This window comes from Mus caroli, chromosome 9, assembly GCF_900094665.2.
Source record: "Mus caroli chromosome 9, CAROLI_EIJ_v1.1, whole genome shotgun sequence".
Lineage (NCBI taxonomy): Eukaryota > Metazoa > Chordata > Mammalia > Rodentia > Muridae > Mus > Mus caroli.
The window spans coordinates 62,679,058-62,689,860 of NC_034578.1; the positions used below are offsets into that span (position 1 = coordinate 62,679,058).

Sequence of the window (10,803 nt, forward strand, 5' to 3'; positions counted from 1 at the left end):
TACACTTCCACATTGCTGTTCATCATCAAAGGAAGTCAGGACTGGAACTCAAGCAGGTCAGGAAGCAGGAGCTGATGCAGAGGCCATGGAGGAATGTTACTTCCTGGCTTGTTTCCCCTGGCTTGCTCAGTCTGCTTTTTTTTTAGATTTATTTATTTATTATTTGTAAGTACATTGTAGCTGTCTTCAGACACACCAGAAGAGGGCATATGATCTCATTACAGATGGTTGTGAGCCACCATGTGGTTTCTGGGATTTGAACTCAGGACCTTCAGAAGAACAGACAGTGCTCGTAACCGCTGAGCCATCTCTCCAACCCCCAGTATGCTTTCTTATAGAACCCAGGGATGGCACCACCCACAAGCCGCCCCCCTTGATCACTAATTGAGAAAATGCCCCACAGCTGGAGCTCATGGAGGCAATTCCCCCAACTGAAGCTCCTTTCTCTGTGATAACTCCAGCTGTGTCAAGTTGACACACAAACCCAGCCAGTACAGACTAATTTGGTTGCAAGCCTACAATACTTTTTCAGACCTGACTTTGAGACTGGCCTTCTACTGGAGCCTCAGACTCCTCCAGGCTAAACTATAACCACTCCTCAGCCAGTCTGTCAAACCTGCCCTGCGTCTTCTCCCAGGCATCTTGGAGCCTCTGAAACTTCCACCCTGGCCATCCACACCTAGGCCTGCAAGGCTCAGAGAGAAGCCAATACTAAGTTAAAACTTGGTGCACAAGATGGGGTGAGATGCTGGACTCTGAAGCATGCCCTGCCCACCAGACAGGAAGCTGCGGGGCTAGTGATGCCTCTGGACTAATACAACTGAGTCTTCTGTCACCTGAGTTGCTCTGGTCCTGATGCAGTTTGTTATGGGGGCGCATGGTCCTGGGTGAAGGCAGCTCTCTGTAGTAGAGGCAATCTCTGAATTGGCTGAAAATGGGAGGCTGGCTGTGCCCTCTGTACCCTCCTCCACCACCAGGCTGAAGGCCTTTCTTGAAGAAGAACTGTCTATGTAACACATTTCTACACCTAACACAGACTAATAGATCTGCCATCCATCCTACAGAGCCCAACCCTTCCCACCACAGGCCAGGACTTGATACTTCCTGGCCCCTCACTGGCTCTCCCAGCCTCCTCCCTCTGCTAGCCTCTGTGCCATGCACACACTAGTCTGATCTTGTCACTTGCTGGAGAAACCAACTGGAACATTGTGAAATAATGTTGTGCAAGTAAAACCAGTTTCTGAAATTCTAAAATAGAGCTCTTGGACTGAACGGATGGCTCAGCTGTTAAGAGAGCTGGCTGCTCTTCCAGAGGACCAGGGTTCAGTTCCCAGCACCCAAAGGACAGTGTATATCCTTAACTCCTCTTCTGGCCTTTGTGGGCACTGCACACAAATGGTAAACAGACAGACATCCAGGCAAAACACCCATACTCATAAAATAAAAAATAAAAGCTAAACACTACAATTTTACGGCTTTTACTGTTTTCTGAAAAATTGCAGAGGACAAAACTTTTAAAAGCAACTTCAGTCATACCTATACCTATTTAACGAGTTATATGGATGCACTTCGATATATGATGTGACCCCCAAGATTGTTCCCAACCTCCATAAATTATCTATCTTGAGACCTCTGGAGAAAGTCATCCAACTGTAAGTATATAAATATATAGCATATACTTGATAGATTTCATTTTGTGCTTGCATATATTTTGAAAATACATGCATGTTTTGTATTTGTATTATGTATATGCATTGTATGTACACACATTAGATTTTTCCCCTTCAGATCTGATAGAACCCAGGGCCTTTGCACATGCTAGGCAAACACTTTACCACTGAGGTACAAATCCAGTCAGGAAAATATTTAAATATATGTTTTTTAAAAAGAAAAGCCGGGCATGGTGGTGCATGCCTATAATTCCAGCACTTGGGAGGCAGAGGCAGGCGAATTTCTGAGTTCGAGGCCAGCCTGGCCTACAGAGTGAGTTCCAGGATAGCCAGGGCTACACAGAGAAACCCTGCCTCGAAAAACCAAAAATAAATAAATAAAATAAAACAAGAAAAGCCACAGGGTGGTGGTGGCATATGCCTTTAATCCTAGCACTTGGGAGGCAGAGGCAAGCCTTGTCTACAGAGTGAGTTCCAGGACAGCCAGGGCTACACAGAGAAACCCTGTCTCAAAAACAAAACAAAAACAACATAAAGAAAGGAAGAAGGAAAGAAAGAAAGAAAAAGGAAGGAAGGAAGGAAGGAAGGAAGGAAGGAGTTAGCAACCTGCAATCTGAGGCAGATTAGCATTTGTTTCCCAGGAGGGACAGGAAATTTCCCTCAAGATCCTGCAGGCTCAGTAACAGCAGTCCATTCCCGGGGCTGGCTCAGCCTGAGAAGTGCTTCCAGAAGAGGACACGTGTGAGGCGCCAGGCCCACTCATGCTCCCATTCTCCATCCCATTTAGTTTGTGTGAGGCACCAACTTTTAAGTTTATTCTGTGGCATTAGAGATTGAGCCCATAGCCTCAAGTGCCATGGGCAAAGGTACCACTGAGCTATATCCTAAGCCCTTGGGGTTTTTGTGAGTCAGGGTCTTATTATGTATTCTGAATTGACCTGGAACTCCAGATCCTCCAGCCTCCTCTGCCTCTCAAGTGCTGGGATTGTAGGCGAGCACATCTGTGCCCGCCAAGTTTTCAGTTATGGAGTAGGAAAGGGACCCCCAGCATGCTCTCAGCAGCCCCCACTCCTTTCCTCTCCTTCCTTTCCCCCACTTCCTTTTCCCTCCTGTGTTCCAGGTACAGGATTCCCAGAGGAGCCTGCCTCCCCACCCCCATGGCCCTGCACAGACCTCAGGCACTCCATCTGTCCCTCCTCTCCCCAGCAACTATCTCCCCAACTCCCACCTCGAATTCTCTGTGGGTATCTGAGATACCCACATCCCACCTTCCCTGAGACAGAAGATATCCATCATTCTTTGCTCCCAACCATTAGAGGATAGATACAGACTTAAAGAACCTCTGTCTTAATTAATTAATTAATAAAAGTTATTCAGATCTATCATCTCACTCCCATGCAATATGCAACACCTTTCCCAAATAAAATAGGTGGGTTGACATGAACTAGGTTTCTCTCTTGCTCAGACTGACCACAGAGACTCTAGGCGTCAGTGATCCTCTGGCCCAACCTCCAGAGTCGCCGGGATCATAGCTGTGCATAACCAAGAACTGTGTCTGGTTTCGTTTTTTCTCAGACAGGGTCTTACTATGTTTCCCAGGTTGGACTTGAACTCCTGTCCTACTGGTCAGCTTTACTATCACTGTGACAAGACACATAAAACAGGAGAAAAGATTTCAGCTCACAGATACACAGATACTGGGTCTCTAGCTCCAGTTGCTTCAGGCCTGTGGTGGAGTAGATGTTGCTCAGAAGGTGTGTGGGAGAGAGCTGTTTACCTGGAGACAGCTGGAGCAGAGAGAGGGAGGAAGAGTTCTGGAGTCCTCACATCTTCCAAGGGTGTGCACCTAGTGATGGAACTTCTCCTAGACCACATCACTAACGGTTCCTAACCATCCCCAAGTGCCATCAGCTGAGGCCAAGCCATCAACACTTGTGCTCTTACAGTGGCCACAGCTGTGTCCTACACAGACACAAACTACAGCCTACAGGTGTGTGACATCATTCCTGACCCAATTGGCTGGTTTTAAAGCCTCTTTTTTTCCTTTCACAACTTTAGGTTTATTTTTTAAAGATGTATTATCTTTAATTATACGTTTGTGTGCAAATATGTGCACACACGTGCAGGTGCCCTCAAAGACCCAAAGACCGGATCTCCTGGAGCTGCAGTGACAGGCAGTTGGGAACTGCCTGACTTCAGCGCTGGAAACTGAACTCTGATCTCTGGAAGGGCAGCAAGCATTCTTAGCTGCTGAACCATCTCTCTAGCTCCCAAGTTGTTTGTTTTTTGAGATTTCACTTTTAGAATGACTGAGAAGGCCAAGTTCCCATCTATCTTTCTCTACCCCACCATTTGTCCTACATTATTTTGCATCTGCCGGATATGTTGTTACAGTTGGTGAACAAACACTGACACTCCTCTCTTTCTGCCTTCTTCCGTTCTTTTTTTTTTTTTTAAAGGACAGGCTCTGCAGAGCCAGGGATCAAACCTGGGGCTGCATGAATGCTAAGCCAGCACTCCACCAACTGAGCCACATCCCCAGCTCATACCAAAACATTATTAATAACTTAAGTCCATAGCTCACCTCAGGGCTCACAGTGCGATATGCTTCGTGGGTTCTGAGTACCATTCAATGTCATGATCCACTATCACCATGAAGAACAGCCTCACTGTCCCAACAGTGCCCTGGGTGTCATCTCCTGAACCCTCCTCCTCACTCCAAGTCCCTAGCAACTGTGAGCCTGTATACATCTTTTAACCTTTTCCAGAATGCTATATTCTTTTATGCACCTGCATATTTTGAAATTTAAAGTAGTCCATGATGCCATTAAGAATTCTTTCTCCCACTGTGATGGTTTGCATATGTTCAGCCCAGGAGTGGCACTATTAGAAGGTGTGGCCTTGTTGGAGTAGGTGTGGCTTGGTTGGAGTGGGTGTGTCACTATGGGTGTGGGCTTTAAGACCTTCTTCATCCTAGTTGCCTGGAAGCCAGCATTCTGCTGGCAGCCTTCAGATGAAGATGCAGAACTCTAGCTCCTCCTGCACCAAGCCTGCCTGGATGCTGCTGTGCTCCTGTCTTGATGGTAATGGACTGAATCTCTGAACTTGTAAGCCAGCCACAGTTAAATGTTGTTCTTATAAGAGTTGCCTTGGTCATGGTGTCTGTTCACAGCAGCAAAACCCTAAGACACCCACCTTCTCCCTGTCCCACAGGTTCTCACCCTGAAGGCGCCATTTGTACCAGCGTCTGAGCCTCCATGTAGCTTTTATTTATGAAAACATATACAAAGAAGACACTTTCCCCTCTCATTTGTACCAGCTTCTGAGCCTCCATGTAGCTTTTATTTATGAAAACATATACAAAGAAGACACTTTCCCCTCTCATTTGTACCAGCGTCTGAGCCTCCATGTAGCTTTTATTTATGAAAACATATACAAAGAAGACACTTTCCCCTCTCGTTTGTACCAGCGTCTGAGCCTCCATGTAGCTTTTATTTATGAAAACATATACAAAGAAGACACTTTCCCCTCTCAAGCAGTAAGAATAGTTACATAGTGGTCCATATTTTGATTTTTTTCACTTAATTGGTCTTGAAGCTCCTTCCATAACAATACTTATGTGTTTTTCACCAGCATGTACTATTTCACTGTACAGACAAGGCAGATTTTAACAACCTCCATAAGACGGTCAGTTGGTTTATTTGGAAAAAAGTACGAAAGTGGTGATGAAGACCTTCAGCCCAGGTGTGTGGGTGCCCCTGGGATCACAGCACTCAGAAACTGCTGCAGGACAAAAGAGAGCTTGAGGCCAACCTGGGCTACATAGGGAGACAACAGGAAGACCTCCCTATAGAAGCTGTGTGTCTGTGCACGCAGGATAGACTCTTTGCATTGGTGTCTTCTGCTGCAGATTGACTATCACACTGGGCTGCACACCTGCGCCTGACTACTGTGCCCTGGGAGGCTGCACTGTCAGGCAATGAGGAGCAAGTGAGGTGGCCCAGTCAGCACACAGGGCACCAGCTGGGTCTAAAGCAGAGACTGTGAGGTTGCCTACTTAAAAAAAAAAGGGGGGGGGGCTGGTGAAATGGCTCAGTGGGTAAGAGCACTGACTGCTCTTCCAAAGGTCCTGAGTTCAAATCCCAGCAACTACATGGTGACTCACAACCACCTGTAATGAGATCTTATGCCCTATTCTGGCTATAGTGTGTACAATAATAAATAAATCTTTGGGCCAGAGCAAGCAGGGACTGAGCCAGTGGAGTTGACTGGAGCAAGCGGGGCCAACTGGAGTGAGCAGGGTTGACCAGAGTGAGCAGAGGTCTTAAAATTCAATTCCCAACAACCACATGAAGGCTCACAACCATCTATACAGCTACAGTGTACTCACATCCATAAAATAAATAAATCTTTTTTTTTAAGAAGTTAGAGTTTCAATAGCAACTGCAACTGTTTCGCAGGACCCTGAGCAACTCCTCACTGTATGAACAGTGCCAGCTTCTGATACCCACTCAGCAAGAAAGCATCCAAGATCCATGGGTTCTAAGGGAACACTGATATTTGATCTACCTCCAACTATGGGTCCAGACTTTACTATCCCAAGAGGTCTCGAGCCAGTCAGTCCTTCTGGAAGTTGGACTAGAATCACAGCACCCTCCAGTTACTTCTTTCTTCTCTCCTCCTCTCGCTCGGGGCCTGGAAATGCTTCTGGCTCAGCTGTTTCTTAAACCGTGAAGGGATGGTTCTTTTTGGCACTATCTGGGGAAACCTAGCCTCAAACCTGGAAGGGCTAACAGGTCTTCTGTGAGTTTAGTGGGACAGGAATCTAGATTGTATTTTAACAGTCTAGATTGTCTGTATGTGTCAGCCAGGTGCCATGGTACGGACAGAGCTGTGATCCCAGCACTTGGGGAGCAGAGGCACAAGGGTTCATCCCAAGGTTGAAGCCAGCCTGGTTTATACAGCAAGTTCAAGGCTTGTCTCAAAAAAAAAAGTATATATATGCATACTCCTATATATAACACTGTATGGGAATAACTATATGAGAAATGGAGGGGAGGAGGGAGGGATGAAAGGAAAGAGGGGCTATTAGATTAAAAGAAGAAGAAAGGGAGGAGGGTGGGGAGGACAGGAAAGAACGTGATGGCTAGACCACCGCGGAAGGAAGGGACCACTGTGAACACAGCCACCCGTGATGGCCAAAGCCTCTTCCAGTTTCACCTGTTTCCATTCTGTCTCCAGCCCGTGGAGGACTATGATGCTTTTCTGAGATGTGTCCTCCTGAGACAGCAGTCACTATGGTGACCACTGGGCTGTCCCACAATGTCTGAATTACAGTATACAACCAAGCTTCCAGAGTAACAGCTCCTAGAACCACATTTTCCTACTGGCGTGCACACACACACACACACACATACTCACACACATATACATACACACACACTCACAAGCCGTGCTTGCCTGACCCTTCGGAGGGAAGCAGCAGGAAGACCCTTCTATCTCTGCTGTCCAGGAAGCATGCCACTTGCTTGCTTGCAATTCAGATAAGTTGGGTGTAAATACAATTCAGTGGTAGTGTGCTTGCCTACCACGAACCCCAGTACTTTTAAAAAGGAAAAACAAAACCACCACTATTTTTTTTTCAATAATTAAAACTAAATAAAACTGACCAGGCAGTGGTGGCATACACTTTTAATCCCAGCTCAAGAGGCAGAGGCAGGCTCTGTGATTTGGAGGCCAGCCTGGTCTACAGAAAAAGTTCTAAGACAGACATGGCTACATAGAGAGACTCTGTCTCAGAGGAGGAGGGGGGCAGGGGACAAAAAACGAGATAAAACTGAAAATTCAGTTCCTCGGCCATACCTACTATGTACTGCTCAGTAGCCACAGTGGGTCCATCTTGGCTGTGTGGCTATGAAATATCCCTGTCCATTCAGCATGTTTAACTGGGCATGCCACCCCAGAGCCTTCTCACGACTATTTAAGAGGGGCTGAGGGGCTGAGAGATGGTGCTGCAGTTAAGGATACTTTGTTGCTCTTGCAGAGGACCTGGGTTCAGTTCCCAAAACCCACATGTTGTGGCTCATGAGCTCTGGAACTCCAGTTCTGACCCCTTAGGGCACCAACCACGTATGTGGTGTGCATACATACAAGCATGCAAAACATAGACATAAAATAAAAATTTTCAATCTAAAATCTTTTAAGAGAGGAAAGAGGGACCAGGAGATGACTCAGTGGGCGAAAGTGTTTGCCATCAAGTCTGATGACCTGCCTCCAACCCCAGGACCCATAAGCTCAAGGGAGAGAATTAACTCTGCCAGGTTACCCTCTGACCTCTGCAGGTGTGACACACACAATAAATGGGTAACTGCTATGGCAGGGGAGTTTGGTGGTGTATGCCTTGTAATCCCCATATTTGGGAGGCTGGAGTGGGAAAGTCACAAGTTGGAGGCCTGCTTGGGCTACCTGGAGAGACCCTATCTATTAAAAAAAAATTTTAAAAAAGCAAAGACCAAAGTTGTAAGCTCAGAGGTGTAACAGGTATTTAGCATATGTGAGACCCTGGGTTCAGTCCCCAGCACCAAAGAAACACAATAGCAACTAAAATGTCTAAATGTAATTTGTGATCCGAGGCCAGATTTTAACCCAGGAGGTGACATAACATTGACAAAATCTGATTAATGAGTAGTTTGTAAACTGTTAATTTCCTAAATTTTAGAAAAGATTATATATATATATATATATGTTTGCCTGCACACACACACACTCACATGCACACATGCATATAGGCAGTGTGACATTGGAGGCCAGAAGAAAGTGTCAGATCACTTGGGGGTCGCAGTTACAGATAACTCTAAGCTGTCTCATAGGTGCAGGGAACTAAACTCAGGGTCCTGTGCAAGAACAAGTGCTCTCCACCGCTGAGCCTCCTCTCCTACCTGTAACTTCCTGGTGTTACAAACCCACACTGTAGTTAAGAGAGAGTTAATGCTTAGAGATGCTGTGTGCAGAACACTGAAACATTCTCAGCGCTATTTTGTGATTTTTTTGGAAGTCTGAAGTGACTTCAAGACAAAATGATCAAAACCTTAAAAAAGTCATAGATCCCATTATAGAACCAGTTACCTGATTAGAGGGAAGAGCAGGGGAGTGTGTGCCTCCTGGGCTCTCAGTGTAGACCAATGCAAACCGCTGTGGAGTCAGCACACAGCTTCCGTCTGCTTAGCACTAGAGAACCCTAAGCTGTGCTTGATGAGTTAAGGACTGTCCAGTTTCAATGAATGAGGCCCTTCCTGCAGGCTGGTTGGAGGGCTGCTGGTTTGACATCACTTGATTTGTGGAATGGCTGAGCAAGCTGTTTTTCCTCCCTGGACTTCAGTGCCCTAGGCTGTAAAGACACCCCTTGCATCTCAGGGGTGCTTCGTGGTGTTCTAAGACAATGGAAGTGAAAAATAAACCAAGAGGCTTGGGGAGACAGCTCAGTTGGTACAGCGCTTGCCATGCAACCTGAGGAACTGAGTTTGACCTTCAAAACCCACATAAAAACCAGGGCACCGTGGCACACACTTGTAAGCCCGGGACTAGAGAGGCAAAGCAGGAAGATCACTGGGCTCACTGGCCAGTCAGTCTAGTTAGGCCAATGAGAGGCCTTGCCTCAAAACCACTACGTATTCCAGGACTGCTGGAAACATATAGAGAGACTGTCTCAAAACAAACAAACCCCAAGATGGACAAGGCCTGGGGAGGAATACCCACCAAGCGTCCTCTGGCCTCCACACACCCATGCACCCTCACGAACACAGCAAAATAAGCTGAGAGCTAGAAAGGGCCACACTCCTGGGACAGGATGACCCAGAAAACCTAGAATAGACCCACGGCCCATCCTTCAGAAAGTACTAGTGTTTTCTGCTGGGCTCTGTTTTCTCTGTGGCGGCAGCTGGAAGTCTGTGTGCAGGGACTGCTCTGGAAGCCCTTATAGACATCCTCATCTGTGCAGGTGATCTCCAGGTGTTCCCGAAGCTCACATGGCTGTGCACCTCCTGGGGGCCGTGGGCTCACCGTTAGCCATCTTCCTGGTGCTTTCTGTAGAACACAAGACCCCTGTTGCCTGGAGTTGCATCTGCCCTTCCTCCCTCGGTTGGTTTGTGTCCTAGTGAGTCTTTGTGCTGAGAGAAGACACAATGCCATTCTTCAGAATATTTGGGAAGGTTGGAGAGATGGCTCTGTAGTTAAGAGGATTTGTTGCTCTTGCAGAGGACCTGAGTTCAGGTTCCAGCTCACAGCAAGAACTATTTTCCCTGTTGCCTCATAGCCAACGTAGCCTCCATGGCTTCCAGTAACTGCCTAGTAGCCACCCTGAAGCTGCCCGTGTCAATGGATACGTTCACTGCTTAAGGCTTTCTCATAAGCCAGTTTGCCTTTAATGTGGGATTAGTTCCCCAACCTTTGATCCTGCTTGTCTGAAAGTCCCAAGACACTACAGGAATCCCAAATTAGTCATTTGGGAGTAGAATAGTTAAGTACCTTATGCCGGCTTCAGACGGCTCAACTCATCTAGAAGGCAGAGACAGTTGGGGATTATAGCATCATTGGTGACTTTGATGGCTATGAGAGCACAGGGTTCACTGGCACTATTACTCAAAGTCACCAGCCTTTTTCAGTTTGCCCAGGACCAGCATGGGGTTCTAGCCTGAGCAGCCCTTCGAGGGCCCCAGCATTCTAGCCAGGCCTCACTTACCGGCCAAGTCTCTCCTGCCAATGGCCACGAGTCCCTCGAACAGTGCTTTGCTGGGGTTCTCCCCAGCTGTGGCCACACCATGCAGCCAGATGAGCAGCATCCGGTGACCATGCTCCTGGTAGCTCCTAGTTCCTGTAGACATGAGAGGAGAGACCACCTTGGCATCTTCCGAAAGTGTGTGTCTGCTGCCCTCTACTGCATCCTGCATGCACCCAGCTGGAAAGACGCCCTTCTCTCAGCTATAGGTGGCCTGAGTTGGAGCTTAGGGTACAGATTCTCAGATGGAGTGGCTTGGTGACTGGTGTCTCGGGCTGTAGAACTTCCACAGACTCGGGTTTTCTCTGAAGCATCCACCTGCCTATGTTACTCCAAAAAAAAAAAAAAAAAGGCTGATAT

The 10,803-nt window shown here is 47.1% G+C and overlaps 1 protein-coding gene across 1 annotated transcript in view; it reads right to left on the reverse strand.

The window, feature by feature from the left end:
- Positions 1-9,361: 9,361 nt before the first annotated feature.
- Positions 9,362-10,803, reverse strand: part of Ankdd1a (ankyrin repeat and death domain containing 1A) — a 19,835-nt gene continuing 18,393 nt past the window's right edge. The window contains exons 14-15 of the mRNA XM_029482053.1: positions 10,408-10,539; positions 9,362-9,752 (exon numbers count right to left, since the gene is read on the reverse strand). Of these exons, the coding sequence (XP_029337913.1) occupies positions 9,691-9,752; positions 10,408-10,539 (194 nt within the window). The 3' untranslated portion in view covers positions 9,362-9,690. The remainder of the gene's footprint in view (positions 9,753-10,407; positions 10,540-10,803) is intronic.